We start from the raw sequence: 24,857 nt of genomic DNA on the forward strand, positions 1-24,857 counted from the left end.
AACATGATTCCAATTTTCTTACCCCCATTCCCTGTTCCCATCTCCCCCTTTAGCAAAACATGATTCCAATTTTCTTACCCCCATTCCCTGTTCCCATCTCACACACCCACATGCCCACCCCCACCCACCCCCAGTCACTTCCTCATTGACTACAGATTATATAGTAAAACTTGAGTTCTGCTTAGCTATACCTTAGCCAATCATTTTCCTGAAATTTAACTAACCAATCCTAACATATTGTAACATGATTATGTAACCAATTATATCCCACCACCTCAATTAGTTTACACCCAGCAAAATTACTTATACAGCAGACAGGAACAATCACAGAACCAGACAGAGATTATACAGACAAACAACAGCAAAGTGGGAACTATAATGACAAAACAATACAGAAGTGAGGATTTCACATCCCAGCTATTGATAAGTGAGTTCTTGCCAGACAGGATGCTATCAAACTAAGTTTCCTTTTACATTTTCTAGGCACTTCCCTTTCTCTGGAGGTGATAGGAATACAATCCTGTCCTGATAGTGCCTAACAGCCCAATAGCACCTTATTTCAATGTGACTAGTTTGGAATGTGAGGATGTGACTGTTCGCTTCCCAGCTTATGGCTGCCTCTGCTGCTTAGCCAAAGGCCTGAGCCTAAGCACAGGGCCACAAACTGTCACAGTAAGAGAAGGCCCTTACACCGGCAGACAGTGGTTTTGATTCTTTCTTTTATACCTCTATCACTAGCCAAGTGATAAGAATACACCTAAATTCTTAGAGTATAGGCCTTTACAGACAGGCCTGAATATCTATATCCTAACACCCCCAGCTGGGGCCAGAGAGGAGGACTCCCCTCAGCCCTCCCCCCGCCAGCAGCAACAAGCTCCGAGGGAGGGGCCCCCTCTCCCCAACCCCAGCAGCACACTCACCTCGAACCACTGTTGCTGCACGTGCTCCTAGGGCCCCTCTCAGGTCCAGGAAGCTCCCTCGCCTCCCCTCTGGTGGGTGCGGGAGGAGGGGAGCTTCCATCACAAGTGTGCCTCCTCCCCTGCTGCTGCCCCTCACTAGCCTCACTGGGGGTGAGGGATTGGGCTGCCCCTTGCCCAGCATGGGGCAGGAGTGATGACTGCGGGCAGTGGGAGGCCCTGTGCTGGTGGAGGGTCCTGCCGGAAAAGGGAAGGGACAGGGTTAGGGTCAGCCTGGGTCAGCCTGCCCTGGCATTAGTGGATGGGGGGCGTTGGGACCCTCCAATAGCAATTGATGCTGGGAGCCCTCAGAGCGGAGCGCAGCATGGAGCTTCAGGGGGCAGCCACCCACTGCCCAGGGCACAGGGAAGGACGCTCAGGGGAGGCGAGCGAGGGCAGCAGGTGTGGCCAGGGCTGGGAGAGAGACCTGTCTCCGAACATTGGTGGAGCCGGGCCACCAGGCCCTGAATATTGCTGGAACCTGGGCACTATGGGCCCATATAATTCACCACCCCTGGCAAGGGAGATTTAGTTTAGATATTAGGAAAATGTTCTAACTATAAGGGTAAACTTCCAAGGGAGGTTGTGGAATCCCCATCATTGTTAAGACTAGATTAAAGAAACATCTACCCAAGATGGTCTAGGTATACCTAGACAGAGGGGCTGGCATAGATGACTCTTGAGATCCCTTTCATCTCTGTATTTCTATGATTCAAGAAGGCAAAAAGTCAAGAAAGTGGAACAGTTCACTTACGTGGGCAGCATCATACTAGCCAGTGGAGACCTCAAGAAAGAAGTAACATCAAGGGTAGGTAAGGCATCCACTGCATTTGCTAAGCTCCTCAACATATGGAAATCACAGATAAACAGTACCAAATAAACTGAGAATTTTTAACTCAATCATAGTGCTAAACATAATCTTAATGGAAATCTATTCAAATGTTAGATTAGAAAACTAAATGCCTTTGAAAATAAATGCCTATGAAAAATTCTAGGCGTTGGATGCAAAAACTTTATTACAAACAAAGAAATCTGAGAAGTTACCAAGCAGCATCTTGGCTCCACTAGAAATAAAAGGAAGCACTGGACATATTTGGCGAATGTAGTCTGGAAGCCAACATACCATCTGATTTTTATATTAAAAATTTGGGAGGAAGATTTTAAGCTTATTAGTGTTCTTTGGTATTTATTTATTCATTCATTTCTTTATTTGTTCATACAATGCCCCAAAGCATGCTACTAAGACAGGTCCCTGCATGAGGGCCTTGCAATCTGAGTAAATAATATACAGACAGAGGACTGGATTAGGAAGCAACACTGCACTACTTAATCCTATTATAGTTTGGTGAACCATGCCTGACTGTCCCAATATACAGTACTTTAGCCTTTAGTGTTTCCTATTTGGTCTGCTCTATCTTATTTTTACCACTGATAATTCCAGACAACCCTTGTCCACCTACTCACTGTCTTATTCCAAACCTTGTCAACCCCCTGATTTTAACGCTTTCCTAAATTCAGTCCTTGCTCACTTTGTGAAACTCTAAAGGAAAAGGTAATATTGGGGCAGTTAGGCATAGCTTCGGTAATTAATAAGGATAGCTGTGAGGCAATGTTGCTTCCTTCTTTATTTCTTTGTCTGGTTGCCCCACTCTAACTGTCCACATTGTTGCTCCTACTTGCAGCACCTACTTCTTGGGTGGTGTAGTCTCATGCTCTTCCCCTCCACCCCACTTGAATAACATCTTTGAAAAACTGAAGAAAATCTCAGTAAGCTTGGATTGTCTGAGAGAGACCAATAAGGCTGAAGACTTACAATATAAATCCTTTCTGATTTTGAGTAACATCCTTCAAGCACATTCATAAACGGCCTGATTATCAATTATAAGCAAGTAGGACTTCCCTTCACCATTTAAAGCACATTGGCCCCTACCTCCACCTTTCAAGTGCTGCGGTGTGGGTCACAGGCCTCTAATATAAGAGGCTCTATTCTCTGATATGAAGGGCACAACATGAAACTTCATTCTCCTCACAGTGTCCCTTGCCTCCATGATTCCTTTCCTGCTCTATTTCCCTCATTCCACATCCTAATCCCTGTTACCTGCTGTCTTCTTTAGGGGAAGAAGTCTTGTATTCTAATTCCCAGTTGGTGCTGGATCATTTGAATATTGCTGCAATATACTGTGGCCTATTGTCTGAGCATAATGTGCCAGGTATGCTAGACCTTGCAAAATGACCCTTCAGTTTCCTGATCACAGTGTCCGTCAGATAGTCCACCTCCCAGAATTTGGAGTAGTAATCTACTGTGACCATGTAGTTCCTGTTATTGACAGTGAACAGGTCTGTTCTGACCTTCTCTCAAGGTTGGGTGCTGACTTCATGGTGCTGTAAAATCTCTTGAGTCTTCTGTTGTTGATCACTATAATCTTTGCATATCTCACACTGTTCCATGTATGCTGTCAATTGGCCATTCATGCCTGACCAGTAGATATACTCCCTGGCTCATCTCTGAAGTGCCTCTATATCTAGGTGTGAAGCATGGATCTGTCTCGTGATGTCATCTCTTAAGTCTGTGGGGATTACTGCTCAGTCCACTTTAAACAAAATTCCATATTGCACACACAGCTCATCCCTCATGTGGTGGTAGGGGTTAACCTCCTGTAGCACTTGCTCCTAGCAGTCTGGTCAACTCTGGAGTATGAATCGTTTTACTACCTGTTGTGCCCCTTTCTGGTCAACTCTGGAGTATGAATCGTTTTACAAACCTGTTGTGCCCCTTTCTATGCCTGTCAAGGTTCTACTCGCAAATGTGGGCTGCCAGCTTTGCATTGTTGCTGCTCTTAGGCCTCCTTCTGAGGCATCACACTGTAATTCCGTGTCACAGGGTTGTAGTACTTTAGGTTTTTATGATTTTATGATTTTTGTTACTCTTTCAAATGCCATTTCTTGGGTCTGTGACCATTCCCATGCTGAATCATTGAGTAATAACTGTCTCAAGAGTTCACAGTCTTCTAGTAGGTACATGCAGAATCTGGAAGGATAGTTGGTCATCCCTATAAATCACTGGACTCCTTTCAAATCCTTTGATCTGGGCATCTTTTTTAATGGCTTTCAATTTCTTGGGATCTGACCAGAGTCCCTCAGAGGTAAACAGATGTCTGATGCAGGTGACCTCAGTTCTCCTTATCTTCAGTTTGTCAGCATTCAGCCTAATATTCCAGTCCTGGCACTTGTTTAGGAGTTGCTTCAGCTTGGTATCATGTTGTGAATTGCCTCTTCCTTATAATTTCCTTTTCCTCTAGTGCCCAGTATAGTTTAAACTGGAACACCTCTGAGGCTGGGATGATGCCCATAGGCATTCATACCCAGCAATATCTGCCAAAAAGTGCGCCAAAGGTTGTCAAATGGCTGGACGGCTCATCTAACTCAATATGCCAAAACTCATTCTTGATGTCACAAACACTGAACACTTTTACCCTGGATGAATTGATAGTAAGTCTTCAGTCATTGGTAATGGGTAGCAACTCCTTTCCCATGCTTGGTTAAGTAGATCAATGCAGAAATGTTTACCAGTTTTCTTACTACTTCGATGCTACTGATCCACTGTGTTCTAGTTTCAGCTGTTGGAACGATGCTTTTAGTGTGCAGCTTGCCAGTTCCTTCTTCAGTGGCTCCAACAGGGCTAATGGAACTCTGTGTATCTGCAGTCTCATGGCTGCCCATGCAGGGGGTCTATTTCTAACTTCAACTTGGCCCCTAGGCATCCATTTCTTAAAATATGGCCTTATCCTCTGCTAGAATGCTGGCCAGGGACCATGGTGACTGTTCTCCCTGCTTTCTTAAGTTGAGAATATTGTGATCTTGCCCTACCACAGTGCATAGCAGTGGATGGTACTCCTGTATGTCAACTATTATAAATTCCCAGACATAACATCACTTGTTTCCTGGGTTTCTTAGCCACACAGCCTGCATTTGCCCAGTAGTCCTCAGAATGGTTTTATTGTACATCACCAGTACTTGGTCACATTTGTGTAGTCCTATCTTGATCTGTATCAGTGTAGCTGAGATTACATTGAAGCAAGCTCTGCAAGCCAGATGGAATTGAACTAATCACTGATCCAACAACACAGTTATGAATATGGCCGTTGAATGGCTGGAAGTCGTCTTCTGCTAAAGTCGTACTGCAGACATCCTCCCGTTCATTGGAAATCTCTACATCCTCAATCGCTGTCTGCACTACTTATTTTTTCTTATTGGGGTACCAGTGGCATTAAGACATAAAGTGTTTTATTTCCTATAGCTCTTACACAGTTTCCTATAGGGGGGCATTTTTCTTTCTGACTCTTGGTAGGCAGAAAGGTATATACACCGAGCCATGGTGCCTGCATTCTCAATCAGTCTGTGTCTGTCCTGCCTCCTGGGTTCCTTTAGCTTGAAACTGTGTACTTGTTCTGTGCTAACGTCAGTCATTGTTTTGATTCTTTCCCTGGACAGTTCAGCTGCCCTTACTATTTGGAGGCATTTCTCTAGATTAGATCTGTTTCTTTCAATTATCTCCCTTGTTAGCCAGAATCACATGGTCTGTAAACCATAAACTATCCTGTCTCTAATTAGTGAGTGATTTATGTCTCCAAAGTTACATTTAGATGCCAGATGTATAATATTAGTATCTGTTCCCTATTCTGTTTCTTGGTTTCAGATTAAAACATAAACCTAGTATCCCGCTACAGTCTCATACTGTCTAGGGTCACAGAACTCCTCAAGCACCTTGATTAGCTGTTCCAGTGTTTTGGGCATTGTTCCTAGCAATAGTGTCTCACTCACTTCTCATCTTTTTGCCCCAATGAAATAGTAAACAAGCTTTAACTTCATTATTTTATCTTTATCCCCCATAGTCAGCTCTATATACAGAATCAATTTTTGCTTCCACTGCTTCTGTGCTTGTGCAAGGTATTTTGTCTGTAAATCCAAATTTCCCAGTGGTCCAAGTCCCTTTATGCCCCCTGCCTCGCTTTCTTTCTAGATGGTGTTTTGTATTCCTTTTAATCACATTCTTTTCCATATGGTTGGTCTCACAAGACTGACCGCAACCACCATGTTTCTTGCACCACATGTTGTGTGATAACTTAGAAGACTGTGCTTGTAAAACTAAACTGGCTCTTTATTAAGAGAACTATTTACAGAGGTACAGGAACTACAGCTAGCATTCAAGCCATGTGTATACAGATCGATTTCCTGGTGCCTCCCCCAAACTCTTCCTTCTGCAACCTGTGCTCCTCCCTCCAAGTTCCATGCAGGTTGCTACATCTGAGATCAAAGTGTATCCTTTAGAACCATAAGTACCTATATTGTGGGATTTTGGTGGGACTCTTTCCTGAAATAAAATCACTGGAAAAGTGAACCTAAATTAAGGGTTATTTAATAATTGTAGGGTTTTTTTCCAGGAAAATTTATATAAATTCAATAAGTCATATCTGCAGAATCCTCCCTTCTGCCTTGTCCTATACTATATCTGGCATTTTCAGAACATGTGTGGCACTACAGTATTACATCCCATAATATACATAAGTTATATGTATATGGACTTATTAATGTACATGATAATGTTTGTTATTGTTTATGCAAACATTTGTTTTACTCTCTAAAATTTGCAAAGCTTTATCTATCTAGATTGGACAGTAACATTGGAAATCCTGTATGCTATAAATCAGTGCAGCATGCATACAATTACAATGACCACTACTTAGTATTGTGATGACCAACCTGCTATTATTTTTATTATTCATATCATAGTAGTGCCAAGAGGCCCTCGTCAGGATCCACGGTCCATTGAGCTGTGTGCTAAATAGACACATTGTAAAGAACTATCTCTGCCCCAAAAAGTTTACAGTCTTGAGCTGGGGACGACTGCCCTTCATTTGGTGGAATCAGAACTGATTATACTAGCTCAAGAGGCAGAAGCCAATTATTTTTGGAGCGGGAGGATTTGAGTTTTATCTCCACTATCACTGTGAAGTTAAGTGGCCATGGTATGTAGCATAGTTGCAACCATGACGTTTCAAATGGCCACAGATTTTCTTTGAATAGTAAACAGTGAACAGCAAGATCCAGTCCATACTTCTGTACCTCTGTGCTGAGTACAAAGCAAATACTATTTTGCAACACATATCAGTGATTTCTAATCTTATCTAGTGTATTTAACAATCAATAGTATGACAGGAAAACATTTGACAAGCAACAAGGATGCAAACTTGAAATAGACATTATTTGGTAGCAAGTCTGATTTAGTAAATTGAAAATCATGGACTTCCCTGTTGCTGCACTTCAGAGATCTGTATGTGTTTGTATTACTTGCCAAAATAGGTCACGGTACATAACATCAATGAAACATAACTACTGCCTCATCAAAAACTGTTAGCTCTACAGTGAATTACATTGACTGGTTGTTAAATAATCCTTGTGGATTATTTAGTCTAAATTAATGGAAGAATCCACTTAATGGGCATCCTGGAACAGTTTCACCAACTCTTAATTGTGATAGTTGCAATGCATTTTGATCGCTATGAACCATGGACTGCACACTTACTTGTGGAAAGTCTGTTTAAATGGCCTGCTAGCTGTTGTTTACAAACCATTTACAGCAATTACAAATCTAAATTCCATTTTTTTAAGAATGAGGACATATCCTAGTCCATCTTAAATCCCTTTTGTGCCACCCTGATGATGCAAAAGGTACTTAAAGTTGCCCTAAACAAGAAGCTGAGGAGTCTTTTGATGGGAAAACTTTAACTGATACAGAGTTGGTGTAGCTGGCTCTCCACCCCACACTCCTGCCTTCCCTCCCCTGGAATTGGAGGAACATTGGTGAGTACTGACAATGGGAGGGGGATGGCCAGAACATGCTGTGCTCCAGTTATTCTCCAGCCAACTCTGTGGTCTCCAAGAGGCTATTACAACTGTCATAATTTACAGCAGCCTGCCACTGAATCAGACCCCAGACAGCCAACAGGATTAGGTATAAAACCATTTTTATTCCTGTCCTTCAGGTACACCAAGTACAGCTCCAACACACAAGAGAAATTAGCCCCTGGTGTTTACAAGTGTGTTTACATTATTGTTAATTTAATATACTTCTCTGTCTGTATACCTATAGTAACTCAGTGTTGCCAATTCATGTGATTTTTATCACAAGTCTCACTATATTTGTTGTTTTTCTTAAAGTCCTAGCTCCAGGAATCAGGTGATTATGTGAGAAGCTCAGCTTTCATTTTAAATAAAAGTAGGGCTGTCAAGCAATTAATTGCGCAATTAATCACACTGCTAAACAATAATAAAATACCATTTATTTAAATGTTTTGGATTATTTCTATGTTTTCAAATATATGGATTTCAATTACAACACAGAATACAAAGAGTACAGTGCTCACTTTATATTTATTTTTATTACAAATATTTGTGCTGTAAAAAACAAAAGAAATCGTATTTTTCAATTCTCCTCATAGAAGTACTGTAATGCAATCTCTTTATCATGAAAGTTGAACTTACAAATGTAGAATTATATATAAAAAAAACCTGCATTCAAAAATAATACAGTGTAAAACTTTAGAGCCTACAAGTCCAGTCAGTCCTACTTCTTGTTCAGCAGGAAGTTGGGGTGTGGGAGGGGTGTGTCAAATCTGCAGTGAAAGTGTTCTTAAAACGAACAACGTGTGTTGGGTCATCATCTGAGACTGCTATAATATGAAATACATGGCAGAATGTGGGTAAAACAGAGCAGGAGACATACTATTCTCCCTCAAGGATCTCAGTCAAAATTTAATTAATGCATTATTTTTTTAACAAGCGTCATCAGCATGGAAGCATGTCCTCTGGAATGGTAGCTAAAGCATGAAGGGGCATACGAATGTTTAGCATATCTGGCATTGCAGTGTTAGCTACAAAAGTGCCGTGAGAACGCCTGTTCTCACTTTCAGGTGACATTGTGAATAAGAAGCCATCAGCATTATCTCCCGTAAATGTAAACAACCTTGTTTGTCTTAGCTATTGGCTGAACAAACAGTAGGACTGAGTGGACTTGTAGGCTCTAAAGTTTTACATTGTTTTGTTTTTTAAGTGCAGTTATGTAACAAAAATCTACACTGGTAAGTTGCACATTCACGATAAAGAGATTGCATTATGATACTTGTATGAGGTGAATTGAAAAATACTGTTTCTTTTGTTTATCATTTTATAGTGCAAATATTTGTAATGAAAATAATAATATAAAGTGAGCACTGTACACTTTGTATTCGGTGTTGTAATAGAAATCAATATATTTGAAAATATAGAAAAACATCCAAAAATAGTTAATACATTTCAATTGGTATTCTATCTTTTAAGAGTGATTAAAACTGTGATTAATCACAATTAATTTTTTAAATCACAATTAATATTAATATTTTTGAGTTAATCGCATGTGTTAACTGAGATTAATCGACAGCCCTAAAAAAAAGCAAGTTTCTAGTCTTATGGTTGCAGAGTAAAGCTTGGAAATGTGACATCCTCATAGCATAAAGATTCAAAAGCTAAAAGCCAAATAAAAAGAGCCAAACATTATTTTTTTAAACCAGTTACATGATTTTGGGGACCTGACTCATGATCTCTGAACATCTGGGGTTAATAATGCTATATTTACTAAAGTTTAAGGGCATGTATGATTTTGCGGATTGATGTAAAACACTGCTTTTTTTAGCAGGGAAGGTTGTGTAAATCTGGGATAATAAGAATGTTAATATAAACATAGCAATAACAAATAAAATGAAAGATTAAATTGTCAGGTCTTCTTTTCATGTCCTTCCACCACAATCATAGGTTTTTCCAACTCTTTCTCATTGGAGACCCTTCCCCCCAAAGGGGTATGTCCAGTTCACTGGGCTTCAAGAAGTACCTCTCCTGCAAAGAGGCAATCCCTGTTGCAGACAAGCACTCCTGGTGCATACACTTCCTTGGGGAAGGCCACATTTCTCAAAAGTGTGGTCTCTGCAAACAACTCAGGCCCAGGTCTCGCAAGGACAGGGAGTTGAGACAGAAGATCATCGTCATGGAGGCGGCTCTCCGGACCCCTGCCAAGAGTCACCTGGCACACGTGAGTCTTCCCCACAGCCCTCAACATCTAAAGGCTGTGGGTGGAAAAAAACAGCCACTGACCCCCCTCAGAAGTCATCAACAAAGAGAGCAGGAAGTCCCCATGGTGAGCCCAGAGCTAGCCGCAAATGATCTCCAGCATGCTTGGTATCCTCGGTACCATCGCCATCAAGATGATCCCAGCCTGGTACTCACGGCTAATGAAGATCTACAGCAGCAGGTACTGTTGACACGCCTACGGCAGAGAGTTCCAGGGGTCCCCACTGCCACCTGCAGAGGCAGAGAGCTGCAGGGGTCTCCCTGCCGCCCATGGTGTAGCCTCCAGCCAGCGCTTGCTGAAGCCATGGAGGTCTTTGGAAGTCACGGATCCCATGACTTCCATGACTAAATTGCAGCCTTAATGATGATCACTGACATTTGTCATTTACAAGGTTATATGGGTGTGACCAAAAGCACTCCTATATTCACACCCTATACACTCTTGTAATAATCTTTGTACCAATTGTGCCTAGTGAGATATCATTTGAAAGCTAATATCTCATTGGTAAATAATACCATGGTGAAATGTATGTAGCAATATTATGTGTAAAGTTATTAAATTCCCCTGTATGATGTTATTAGTACATGTTGAAAACCACACAGCCCTGCCTAGGCAAAAGTTGTTAAACAGGTCTATCTGAAGCAAAGGAATGTGTGTTTGCCTCATGTTAAGCTGTTTAGAGCATAAGTACCAACCCCAGCGCAGACTGTTAAGAAGCAGAGCACAAACCCCAAACTGGTTGTGAGTTCTGTACTTAGATTTCACCAACCATGGGTCAAGTATGAACTCCTCAGGCTCTACAACAGCCTTAATATGTCACAGTCAGTCCCCTTGGGTACTCCGATCTATCTTGCCACCCAGGCAAGCTTGCCTTTGTGATAGATGTTCCCTTGCACCAAACAGCACAACCATATTCAGGTTAGTCCCAGTGCCAAAGGACCAATGGCTTATTCTTTCCTGTTTCATAACTTACACAAGTCAGATGATTACAATGCAAACACTTAATATAGCTTTATAACATGGGGTACAGATGGTATAAATAAGATCAATACGAGCGTTGCCAGGTGTCCGGTTTTCGACCAGAACGCCCTGTCAAAAACTGACCCTGGTGGCTCCAATCAGCACTGCTGATTGGGCTGTTAAAAGTCTGGTTGGTGGTGCACTGGGGCTAAGGCAGGCTCCCTGCCTGCCCTGGCTCCGCTTGGCATCTGGAAGTGGCTGGCATGGCCAGTCCCAGGTGCAGAGGCAGCCACGGGGGTCTCTGTGCGCTGCCCCCACCCTGAGCACTGGCTCTGCAGCTCCCATTGGCCATGGTTCCCAGCCAATGGGAGCTGTGGGGGTGTCGCCTGCGGTCATGGGCAGTGCGCAGAGCCCCCTGGCCCCTCCGCCTAGGAGCCAGCCATGCCAGTTGCTTCCAGGAGCTGCATGGAGCCAGGGCAGGCAGGGAGTCTGCCTTAACCCTGCTGCGCTGCTGACCAGGAACTGCCTGAGATAAATGCTGCCTGGCTGGAGCCCGCATGCTGAACTCCCTCCCTCACCGCAACTCCCTGCCCCAGGTCGGAACTCCCTCCCACACCCTAACTCCCTCCCAGAGCCTGCAACCCTCATCCCCTCCCTCACACCAACCCCCTGCCCCAGCCCTGAGCCCCCTCCTGGAGCCCACACCCCTCCCACACCCCAACTTCCTGCTGTACCGCCAACACACTGCCTCAGCCTTGAGCCCCCTCTGGCACCCCAAACCCCTCAACCCTAGCCCCATCCCAGAATCCACATCCCCAGCCGGAGCCCACACCCTCTCCTGCATTTCAACCCCCTGTCCCAGCCCTGAACCCTCTCCCGCACTCTGAATCCCTCATTTCTGGCCCCACCCCAGAACCCACACCCCCAGCCGGAGCCCTCACCCCCTCCCACACTGCAACCCCCTTCCCCAGCCCAGTGAAAGTGAGTGAGGGTGGGAGAGAGCGAGTGATGGAGGGATGGGGGATGGAATGAATGGGGGTGGGGCCTCAGAGAAGGAGCGGGGCAAGGGTGTTCGGTTTTGCGCGATTAGAAAGTTAGCAACTCTAATCAATATATGCAGCATCCTCCAAGCATTTCATAAAGTCTAAACACTAAACACATTCTTACAAATGTAACATCAATTTTAATAATACTAACACACAGGTGAGCCAGACTGGTTTCTAGCTATGCATATGTCAGTGTTCAGTGAGGCCTAGGGGCCTTGGCATGAACTGGCACCTGGTCTGCCGGTGTCACAGTTCAACTTACATATAAGTAGTAAACAGGGCAAGCAGGAAAGGTGGGGGAGAAGATGGCAGAAGACAGAGCAAATTTGCATTTCAAAAAAGACTGGGGAGGAAGAAAGAGCCTGGAGCCTCCTTCACTACCAGACTCCATATCACTTCTTTGAGTGTATTAATAAACTTTACTTTGAAAGGTAACCCCACAGAAGAATCCACTTCAAAGTTTCACTGGACTATAAAAGAAAGGGGCAGAGAACCCCAAGTTCTCCCTCTTTCACCTAAGAAAACAAAGGCACCAGCACTTTTGGGCTTCTGGGAGAAACCCTCACCAAAGAAAGGGTGAGTCACCATCTTGCTGGAAGACTGTGGTGAGAAAGGCCATCCTACACAAAGTCTTGAACCAAAACTTGCTTAAGTTTTAGACTTTTTAGATGCATGTTTTCACTTTTATTTGCTTGGAACCATTTCTAACTTTATCTCTTATACCTGAATTCACTTCAGATCCTCTCTGCTTTTGTTAATCAACTTGTTTATTTTTTTAATCTAAAAACACATGCTGTGTTTAAACTGAACTGTTTGGTAACTCTGGTTAAACTAACAAACTGTTCAATATTGATTCCTTACAGAAGCAACGGACCTCTAATATCTGAACTGCCCAGAAGAGGACTGGGCAGTGCAGAACACATATTTTTGGGGAAATTGGAAACTGGGAGTTTGTTGGAGTCACCCTGCAGGTAGTAACCAAGGGTGCTAAAAGCCAGAGTGTGATTGGTGTGTTGACAGGCTGCTGGGGACAGAGCTGCTGAGGCAGGGCTGTAGCTATATACAGACACTCAGGGTCTGACTGCATCTGGTAGGCTGTTTTTGACTAGCCCAGGTTTGGAGCTACAAAGCAAAGCATTGAGAGGCACCCAAGGTTGCGTGGCAGGTGGTGACACAACCCTTCACTACTCCGGATTGCACTTTGGAATGTGACAGTGGGCTAGTGAACATGAATTGTTTGCACAGCAGTAGCCATAGGGGAAATGCCAGCGATCTCCACAGTTAGGACTTCAGTGTCATCATTATTGGTCATAGATGTTGTGTTGGTGAGAAGATCAGGTTTGCCAAAAATGGCAGTGCCATATCGCTTATGTGGTCTCTTGATGGCCAAATTCATTCTGAGAACTGAGGCCAGTTGTTAGTCCCAGTGTGTGTCTCCTGGAGGTATAATACCTGACAGTTATAGTCAGCGCACATTTTGGCTATAAAGTCCTGTTTGGCACCTGAGAGCCCTTCGACATTTGCTGATATTATTGTTGATGAGGAGCTTTTTGAATGACACTGATGACTGTGTTGATCTTCAGGTAGAGACAGTCAGTTATGCTGATGAGACAGCAGGATTCGTGGATTCAGAGAATCTGGCAGGGGCTGCAACAAACGCCCCTGCTATGACCCTGGATTATCTAGGTTATATAAATTTATTTAAAACTCTTGTTTACACATAGTCATGATGTTTTTACTTATTCAGACATTAGACCCAGGTCATGGGACCGCATCTGGGAAAAGGATGCAACCCCATGTGTACTTTAAAAAATAAACAGCTATAGAGTCCGGAGGCCCCAGTCAAGATCAGGGCCCCCCTGTGCTGATCCCTGAACAAACTTGTACAATGACATAATCAGTGGAATCACTAGGTTACATACTGTTGGTTACAAGGTTACATACTGTTACCCGTTTTTGACCGAATGATTAGCCAGTTTTTGGGGTCTAGCAGATTGTTCCATTTGGAGGAGAAATGGTTGGTGGAGTCAGGTATTAAATGAACCCATTGCTGCCCCATTGAAGAGGAAACTGAGGCAGGCCTCAGCAGAGTCACAGGGTGGGCATGATCTTTTACACTTGGGAAGATAACATCACTTAATTCACATTTGAAAGCTTATGTTCACAGCTAGGAGGAATAGCAGCTCACTTTTTTTTTTTTTTTTTTAAAAAAGGAAATGAGAGGAGAGGAGAAGAGAGCAGAGAGGAGAGGAAGCTTAGACCTGGTCTAAACTTTAAAAGTTTTGCTGGTATTACTATTTCAGTTAGGAGTGTGAAAAAAGTCACTTCTCTAACTGATGGAGCTATGTTTGTGAAAGCTCTAGTGTAGACACAGTTATACTGGCAAAAAAGTCCTTTTACCAGTATAGCTTATCTCATTTGGGGAGCTGGTATAAGCTATACTGGCAAAGAAAAGTTTTGCCAATAGAGGCGGCATCTCCACTAGAAGAGTAGCGTATAGCTATACCAGAAAACACTTTCTAGTGTAGGCAAGGCCTAAGATTGTGCAGAATCTGACTATGCCACTCAAGTCTCATAAATGCATCAACCAGGCAAGCCTGTCAGATGGGTACAAGGGTGGGCAGTAGAAGCTGACATTATTACAAACATTTGAGTAGGTCTCAGCTTCCATCCACAATGGAACCTGTGGGCTTACCACAAAGGAACTTTCCAGTGGCACTAGGTAATCCAGTACATTAGGAGCCTGAAAGTCTGCAGAGCAGGGGTATCATAGAACCTATATGCATCATGGGAGTGATAAAAAAGCCATTAGGCAAATTATGCATCTGCATAGACCTAAAGCCACTGAACCAGACATTGAAAAGATTCCAGTATCTGCCCAAAACTGATGAAAACTTGCCAGAACTTTCCAAAGCCAGAATCTTTATTGTTTGAGTTGTAAAGAATGGGTTTTTGGCATCTGTGATAGTCCAGGGTGCATTCCAGACCAGTGAGGGGCTGAGTCACCACTGCCCTGCAATCTGGGGTGTCTTGCAATGCCTTGCTCCTGTAGCTCCCAACCTGGACTGTTCATAAACAACCACCAGCATGCAGGTCACACCAAGATGTGCCTATGTAAAGCCACAACTTGGCCCAGCAGTTCTGAACCCAGCAGCCTGTCAGCACACGCCAGAAACACTCTGGCTTCTAGCAGCCTTGGTTACCATTTACAGGGTGACCCCAACACACTCCCTCTCCCAGTTTTTTCCACAAAAATGTATGTTCTGCACTGTCCAGCCCTCTGCTAGACAGTCCGTTCCTCTAGGGGAACCATATACAACAGCTTATCACCTTAAATGAAGTTACCCAAACCATTCACAACCCCAGATTGATTTTGATTAAAGAATAAAATAAATTAGGTTTTAAGTGAGTTCAAGTAATGAGGCACAAAATTCCAAAATGGCTACAAGGAAAATAGAGATAAAACTCTTTCTACTGCCTAACTTAACAAACTATACTTGATTCAAAATAAAGTCCTTACTGCTTCCTTCTAACACATTATTGACCAAGCTTTCAGATCAGGCCTCCTTCCCTAAAGTCCAGTGCTGTTTCTTTTGTCTTCCTAGGTACTAAGAGGAAGATGGGCAGGGAGAAAGAGGTAACTTGGGGTGTTTGTCCCTCCTTTTATAGTTTCAGTGCCCCTTTTCAAAAGCATTTCCAGGTGAGAATAAGGAGACAGCATGTCTGGTGTGGAAGGGTGACTCCTGCTGAATTTTTTCACCTATGTATGCTCACATGCAGATTTCCTTTTGTTTTCTCCTTTCCCCTTTTCTGTCTGATGACTCTGTTTTACTGCTTAAATATACATTAAGGCAAACACGCATTCCTTTGTTCAGGACAGACATGTTTAAGGACTTCTGCCTGGGAAGGGCAGTGAGGTTTGGAACATGTACTAATAACATCATATAGGGGAATTTTATAACCTCACATACAGTGTTGCTACATATATTTCACTATGATAATATTGACCAGTGAGTTATTAGCTTTTAAGTGATACCTTACAAGGCATATTTTGCACAAAGATTATTACAGTAGTGTGTAGGGTGTGAATACAAGGTTAATTCCGTCACAGTACATAAACAGACCATCAGACTGATAACCTTTGCAGCGCCTATTGGTCACCACAGATTGCTGCATGTGTGACTCTCATCTGTGAGTATGGAGTTGCACAAAACTTGGCAGTTACACCATATAAAGTTAAAGAGACACTGTCAATTTACAGATCATATGTTATATGTAAACAGCGGACATGCCTGTGGTACATATTACACCTTACATGAGAGAATTAAAAGAATGACTGTTAAAAATCCAGCATATTTCACAGTTTGATCTTTGTTTGCATTTTGCATTTCTCTCAGCTTGGAATATGAAACTCAATTAAGCCAGTTTCATTTGTGTTTATAGAAAGTTTCACTTTCAGGTTCTTGGTGCTGTTTCAGTGTTTGTTTGAACATAACTATTTTCATTTTTTTACATTATGGAAACATTTATATTGGTCATAGGTTTAAGAACACTTACATTATGGACCAAATTTTATAAATTGGTGTGTCAGGTCCCTGGGTAGAACCCAACATTCAGGTATGAGTATTTTCAAATTATCTAAATATAAAATGCACATTGTGAAAGCAGGCACCTGATTGCCTAAAGTTCCAATATGCAGGCAAAACTGTGCCAGTTGGGACTAGTTAGTCAATTCACTCTCCCTGGGATCAGACACCTGTAAAAGCTAGGTGTGGTTTAATGGATTCCCTACGTTTTTATCAAAAATAAAAGCACTCTAAATAAAACTGCATGGAAACTGTTCACTCCCAACCTTCTGTGTATGAGCTGTTTGAAACCAACATTTGCAGCGCTCAGTATTAGCAGCCATTGCCAAAGTTTATCCATTCCTGCTCCTGTCTCCATGGAACCTGAAATAGTTGGTAGAAATGGGGTAAGAGGCTTTAATATAATCACCTTCTTGATTTGCTTCTGCTGGTCTGATACAGGAATAGCAGGTGGCAGGGGGGAAAAGGCTGGGGCTCTCTTGTGGATATCAGCTGTGCTTGTTGGCTGGGGTTTCCCATAATGTGCAAGTTCCTAAACTCCACAGAGTGTTGAACTTCCTAGAAGTGGTGGAGAGAAATGTAGGGAGAATAATGGAAAAACTCTTACACATTTTAAAACGAACAAAACAGATATCGGTTAAAATAGTTAAACTTGGGTGTCTTAAGTTAACCATCAAAATCCACAGCGGCTTGACCATTTTGACCATTAGTTTTAAATGTCCGTACACTTAAATTCTTCTTCTTTGTTGGCTTCATTTATTTCTTACATAGTTATATTGAAAAGAAAAAATATTCTAAAATCAGGAACAGAAATGAAGTTCTAACAGCAACTTGTATTTCTGAGGTAATTATTGGCTTTTGGCCATTAGCCACATCACATACTGGAGAATATGAGATTATTACATATAAATTTAGGGCATTACTGCTCGTTCTCTTTATTGCACTGTTTCAGCACTTAGATGATATATGTTATAATCCCTCTGTTAACTAAAGGTATTATTTGACTTAATTCATGTGACATTCTTCTATATTATTAGCTGTGTGTGTGTCATGTGTGCTTTTAAAATACCTTGGATTGAGACTGAACATGATTCTGACCCCAGGATATCCCTGTCACATGCTTCGTGTTATGTGGGGCGCTGCACATGTGTTTGCTATTTGAGGATGGTCTGCTTTTCCACCCCTTGTTGCATTCCCATTTGTGGTGCCATTTGTGAGCATTCTGGCTCCTCCCCTGAACTACCTAGACAGGACTTAAAACCAGGTGCTGTGTCAGCTGAACACCATCTCCGTCTCTTCCTGGGTAGGCTAATCTTGCTCCAAGTGCTTGTCAGTGCATCTCTGGGCTTGTTGCTGCACACTGAAAATAAAGGCAATCCCCAGGCTGCTGTGTACGGGCTTTTCAAATCATCTTGCTAATTTAGGTATGATTGGGTTAAGGGAAACCGGAGGGTGGCAAATCTGTGAAATGCCTGAGCAGAAGGCAGAGAGCAGGGTGAAAGCCTACGACTGGAAGATTTATCTGAAGTGTCTAGTATTGCAATGGTAAAACAGCGGAAGGATTCTGACTAATGTGGTGTCTTAATAACATGTAAACTGTGTGCCAGGGCAGCACAACTTAAATCATTTGGAAGAAGAGGCATGTTTCCCTTTGTTTGCAGGAGAGGGACCTGACTGATCACTGGGGCTGGAGCAAGGAGTTTCCCTGAGGGAGGGGGCACAGTTGTGGGGGTATGTGATCAGTTTGTGGGAAGGTTGAAGTAGTGTCCCCTTCAGGAGGTGATGACTGGGAGAGGCAATCAGCTGGGAGGGCTGAAGGAGGTAGCAACTACTCTAGTTTCTTTATATGAAACTAGAATAAATAATACCAAATGTGCAGGTATGTGCATTTAATGCAGAAAGATCACAGGGACTTTCCCAGCATGTTGTCTTCCAGTAGTTAGCTCTGCAGTAGTTATTCTGCAGCAGTTTGCATCTCCCTGACTCCCAGCTAATGTTTTATTTCTGTTAAACTTTCTCTTGGCTTTGCTTTTTCAGGTTCCTGTTGAGGTGGCCCATCCTCAGAAATATTAATGGGATTAAGGATTAATAATTTTGTCAATTTAAACATACATGAAAGTCAAGATAACTGCAGCCTTCAGTCACACTCTGGGCAGATTTTTCTACTGCCTTGCATCATGTGTAGTCATTCACGTGTTCAAAGTGGATGTAAAATGCCACCATTCTGATTTGGGTGCACTTGGTGAAAATATAAATGTCTGCATGGGTTGCACATGGTGCAAGGCCATGGAGAATCAGGACCTGTGTATATCAAGTTGTATTAATAGTTTCAACAGATCAGAAATTGAATTTTGGTTTGCCACGTTATAACCTCTTTATTATTCAGTTGTCATAAACATTAACATGAGCAAAGCTTAAGTCCAAATGGTTGTGGGAAATAATTTTGGGCCTTTAATAACTAGACAATTTTTGTGTCTAGCAAAGAAGTAAGGTAGCAGCCATCTTACAGTTTTTTGTCTGAATGGTTTGTGGATGGAAGAGGAAACATGGTAAGAAAGAGGGACAGAACTGGGGGGAGAATAAAAGAAGAGAGACTGACATGGGGAGATGGAGGAAACAGGGAGGAGATGAAGGAAAGACAAAGAAGAAAGAGGATGATGGAAACAGGAGTGGGAAGACTCACTCCCCATGAAGGTATCTTCAGGGAGAAGGTCTCACCTGTCACCACTTCTGTGAGAGACAGCTGAGATGAGATCCTCAGGGACAAGGGTACTTTGCACTGTGCACTCCATTGCACTTGTCTAGCTCCAGGCCCTGACGAAGGATGCTGCCCCTCAACAGCAATGGCAGGCATGGCACCTGGCCTGAGGGAAGCAGTGTAGATCCCCTGAAGAGGGAGAACATACTGCAGGCAGGGACCCGCTTTATCCTGTGTCTTCAGAGGGAAGTTGGCTGCTGTTCTTGCTGAGTTCATTTGGGGCTACTAAGAGGAGAGGACCCTGGAGAAAGAAACTCCTTGGGTGGCAGACAGCCTTTTAATTTTGATGAGCCAGTCATCAAGGGTGAAAACAGTCTTCCGCCTCCATCAACATACCTTCCTGCCTAGTGGGGAATGCTGTTGCCTCACACCTGGAAGCTTCTGTTCCCTGAAGTGATCCAGGTCACAATCTTTCTCTTCTGACTCTTCCTCCTTGGAGTTGGAGCATGCTAGCCAAGTGTGAGGGAAACACACTGTTTTTGTTAGGTTGCTCTTCTATAAATCATTGATAACATCTAATCTTCCTTTCAGGCCCCTGTAGGGTGGAACTTCCAAAGAGATGAGTATGAGGATGTTCCACCCCCAAAAATATCTTGTTGTACTTTCCTCTTTAAGGGGGTGTGGCCACCACTGTGATTTTTCCCCATTGCCAGTGTGTGTTTTTCTACAGTGTGTGTTATAGAAATATAGTTGATTGATAGCTGGGCTTTGTGTAAAAGGCAGTGACAGGATGATAATAAAATCTTTATACACAAACCCAAGTGGCTGCCTCCTCCTACATACAGGATGCATGTCAGATAATCAACATTACTCAAACACCCCGTGGGTGCTGAAGAACACTATCATTTATATGGACAAACGTCTGCCATATCCCTTGTGTTTATTTTAAATAACAAAGGTGCTTGACTGTCTGCTTGTCCCAGGCACTAGTGCAAAATCAGCTGGTATTTCTTTAGAGCAGCCAGCTGTGGCCTGCATGCCAGGTTGTGAAAACGAAGCTCTGATGCTTGTGACTTCCCAAGAACTGCTCTCTCCCAGCATCCCCACAGGGTGCGAAGCATGCCTTTTAGGAGGACCCCCTTCTCCCTCCACAGCCACTTGCAGTCTCTTGTGGGTGGATTTCAGGGGGGAGAACAAGGCCTATGAAGCACTTAAATCCCATTCAAGCTCTAATTTTACAGTTTAAATGGGATTTAAGAGTTGTGCAAATCCTATTGTGCAGGGGCTAAATTTTCATCCTATGTAAACTGATGTTCAGCAGTGATAGTTACAGAGTGACCCTTAATTAGCACAGCAGAGGAGCAGTCCTATTTAAATCTTTAAAACTACTTGGCAGAGCTCTAACTGCACCCTTCCCCAATGGGGCTGCGGATATACAGGATCACCACAGTTACTGTGTGCCAGAGATCAGGATGAATGCTGAAGATCAGAAAACTAAAAATCCTTGTGATTAGTTGTAGAGTAAGGCACTACTCATCACAATTAAGGGCGGCAGAATCTAGCCCTTGATATTGTAGTAACATAATTGTTTGCATTAAGTTTTTTACATGTTTTTTCCTCTCAGCTCAAAACAAATACACTGGCTTTTTATGTTTTAAGCATCCTTTTACTGATATTTGAATATAAAGCGATTTCAAAAATTGATCTTCCATCTCCCTTTTCTCGGTTGTCTAAAAAAATTAAATCTTTTTTCCTTCCCTAATGGATGGTGTGCATGGGCTATCTTCATTCAGTGGGCTTTATACTTGAATATGTGGGTTAGCGTCAGCCACTTGCTGGGTGTATTCTGTAAGGCATATTTCGTTTATATACCTTAGAAAGACAGAGATGTGCACGCTCTTACATACACACACTCACAGAGTAACTCTGAGCAGAAAGCCGCCACCTGCTTCTCAGCCCTCCCAGGCTTCCCGTGCAAACAGCTGATTCGAGGGAAGCTGGGGCGGGGGGGTGCGGAGGAGCGGGGCGGTGCGGTGCGGTGCGTGTGGAGGCGGAGGTGAGGTGACGTGAGCTGGGGCTGGGAGCGGGGCGGGGAGCTGCCGGTGGGTGCTCTGCACCCACCAAATTTTCCCCGTGGGTGCTCCAGCCCCGGAGCACCCAGGGAGTCAGTGCCTAAGGCACCACTTTTGATGTGATTGGTGCGGGGAGCGGCCCCTCCCCCAGCTATGCTCCCCCGCTCCTAGGAGCCAGAGGGACCTGCTGGATGCTTCCTGGGAGCTACCCCAGGTAAGCACCCCCAGGCAGGTACCTCTGGCTCTTAGGGGTGGGGTGGGTACCCACTACGGTGGCCCACGAGACCCTCCTGCCTGGTTCTGGGGGCAGTCAGGGGACAGAGGAGGGGGGTGGATGGGGTAGGAGTCCTGCGGGGGGGCATCAAGGAAAGCGGGAGGTTGGATGGGGCAGGAGTCCCAGGGGGGAGCGGGGGTGGGCAACGACCTCCTCATGGGGTGACGAGAGAACCGATTGTTAAGATTTTGGCAGCTCATCATTGGGCTTTGGTTTTACTCATCACTCTGCCACTGACTTGTGTACCCACCTTTTGTAAAGAACTTACAGATCTTTGCATGAAAGATTTTAAAAAAGGGAAGAAGGAGGATCCTGGGAACTACAGGCCAGTCAGCCTCACCTCAGTCCCTGGAAAAATCATGGAGCAGGTCCTCAAAGAATCAATCCTGAAGCACTTGCATGAGAGGAAAGTGATCAGGAACAGCCAGCATGGATTCACCAAGGGAAGGTCATGCCTGACTAATCTAATCGCCTTTTATGATGAGATTACTGGTTCTGTGGATGAAGGGAAAGCAGTGGATGTATTGTTTCTTGACTTTAGCAAAGCTTTTGACACGGTCTCCCACAGTATTCTTGTCAGCAAGTTAAGGAAGTATGGGCTGGAAGAATGCACTATAAGGTGGGTAGAAAGCTGGCTAGATTGTCGGGCTCAACGGGTAGTTATCAATGGTTCCATGTCTAGTTGGCAGCCGGTATCAAGTGGAGTGCCACAAGGGTCGGTCCTGGGGCCGGTTTTGTTCAATATCTTCATAAATGATCTGGAGGATGGTGTGGATTGCACTCTCAGCAAATTTGCGGATGATACTAAACTGGGAGGAGTGGTAGATACGCTGGAGGGGAGGGATAGGATACAGAAGGACCTAGACAAATTGGAGGATTGGGCCAAAAGAAATCTGATGAGGTTCAATAAGGATAAGTGCAGGGTCCTGCACTTAGGATGGAAGAACCCAATGCACAGCTACAGACTAGGGACCGAATGGCTAGGCAGCAGTTCTGCGGAAAAGGACCTAGGGGTGACAGTGGACGAGAAGCTGGATATGAGTCAGCAGTGTGCCCTTGTTGCCAAGAAGGCCAATGGCATTTTGGGATGTATAAGTAGGGGCATAGCAAGCAGATCGAGGGACGTGATCGTTCCCCTCTATTCGACATTGGTGAGGCCTCATCTGGAGTACTGTGTCCAGTTTTGGGCCCCACACTTCAAGAAGGATGTGGATAAATTGGAGAGAGTCCAGCGAAGGGCAACAAAAATGATTAGGGGTCTGGAACACATGAGTTATGAGGAGAGGCTGAGGGAGCTGGGATTGTTTAGCCTGCAGAAGAGAAGAATGAGGGGGGATTTGATAGCTGCTTTCAACTACCTGAAAGGGGGTTCCAAAGAGGATGGCTCAAGACTGTTCTCAATGGTAGCAGATGACAGAACGAGGAGTAATGGTCTCAAGTTGCAGTGGGGGAGGTTTAGATTGGATATTAGGAAAAACTTTTTCACTAAGAGGGTGGTGAAACACTGGAATGCGTTACCTAGGGAGGTGGTAGAATCTCCTTCCTTAGAGGTTTTTAAGGTCAGGCTTGACAAAGCCCTGGCTGGGATGATTTAACTGGGATTTGGTCCTGCTTCGAGTAGGGGGTTAGAATAGATGACCTTCTGGGGTCCCTTCCAACCCTGATATTCTATGATTCTATGATTCTATGATTATTATTGGAAATCTCAGAAACCCAGTGTGAGGAGGAGAATAGTAACACTCCTATTTCACAAGTGGAGGAATAGGTACAGATAGGACAAGTGACTTCCCCCAAAACCACACAGCATGTCAGTGGCAGAGCTGAGATGGGATGTCAGGAATTCTGGCTTCCTGTGCTCTTGGGAAATATGAAGCCTTTAATCACTGGAAGAGCCTGAGTCTTTGAAACAACATTCATTTGAAACAACATTAAAAGATGGCAGAAGTTCAGGCTAGTTCCCATTGTGACAAAATGAGTTTGCCCATCCTAATTGGAATCTCTGTGTGTTGGAGCTTTAGGTATGGGTAGTTGTGTTAGTTATTTTCTAATTAGAAGCCATATGCTTCCGTAATGCTTCATAGACCTAAAAAAAGGTCCCAGTCCCATGGACCTTACAATTTAGCAAAACAGAGAAGCAAAGCCTTTATGAACCACTATGTCGGCAGTAAGGTGACAAAACAGGAAGAGGGGGAAATGTGTTTAAATTGATTTTTACGCTTCTTTGTTACAGCTTTGTTTTGTTTTAAATCCATTCAGGATCAGGTGTAAGCTCTTTAGGGGCACGGATTGTCATTTATTATTTGTGTGTACAAAGGCCAGCACAATGGGACCCAACCTGGTAGAGGCTTTTAGGAGCTACTGTAGTATGAAAGTTAAAAAGTGTGGGAGTAACAATAGAGGCCATCCAAACAGAGATTAGTGGTGGAATTACAGATCAAGAAGTGCATTTTGAAGGGTGGGTTGGAGGAGGAGAGTGAGAGTGAGGTTTCCAAGAGTGTATGGAGGAGGGAGGCTGTTCCAAGTATCAGAGTTTGGTGGATTCTCTGCTTTCCAAAGCATCTTCAGCAGGCTGCAGGACCTTTAATATCTTGTCATTTGATTGCTATCTGTGTCTCGCTCACATAGCAACTGAGATGCCTTCCTAATCATTAGAATCAGAGATTCAAGTTGACCTGAAAAAGTTTTTAATTGCACTTGTGCCCTTTTTAATTTCTCCAGGGTGTATAAAGAAGCCTAAAACATTTTGTCAGTGTATTCCCTGTCTGATCAAGTCTGATCTTTCCTGATTTTTGGTGGAAGGCTCATTAAGCGTTTTCAGATCTGGACTCAGAGCTCTTTCACCTCTTAAATCATTAGGACAGGCAGTGGAAGAAAGTTAAAAATTCAGCAAGTGCTTATTTGACAGAGAAGATGAATAAGTGATAAGAAAGGGAACAAAAGGCAAAGTTTTAAACAGTCTTACTAAAAATCACTTCCAAGCTCATTTGTTTGGCTTTCAGTTAATTGTCTCTTGTGATGTCATAATTGCACCAGTTCTTCATTCTTCCATAGAGATTCAGAGCAGACAAGGCAAACAGAAAATAAAACTTTAAAAATCCTTTCCCC

At 43.5% G+C, this 24,857-nt stretch overlaps 1 protein-coding gene across 7 annotated transcripts in view; it reads left to right on the forward strand.

The window, feature by feature from the left end:
- OLAH (oleoyl-ACP hydrolase) overlaps positions 1 to 24,857 on the forward strand; it is a 113,701-nt gene that overhangs the window by 79,795 nt on the left and 9,049 nt on the right. The window contains exon 1 of one of the 7 annotated variants that reach the window (XM_075125877.1): positions 9,845 to 10,296. The exons of the other annotated variants lie outside the window; for them this stretch is intronic. Coding sequence (XP_074981978.1) covers positions 10,205 to 10,296 — 92 coding nt within the window. The 5' untranslated portion in view covers positions 9,845 to 10,204. Of the gene's footprint in view, positions 1 to 9,844; positions 10,297 to 24,857 lie in introns of those variants that run through there. 7 annotated transcript variants of the gene reach the window in all.

The sequence above is a fragment of the Caretta caretta genome, chromosome 2 (genome assembly GCF_965140235.1).
Source record: "Caretta caretta isolate rCarCar2 chromosome 2, rCarCar1.hap1, whole genome shotgun sequence".
NCBI classification, from domain to species: Eukaryota; Metazoa; Chordata; order Testudines; family Cheloniidae; genus Caretta; species Caretta caretta.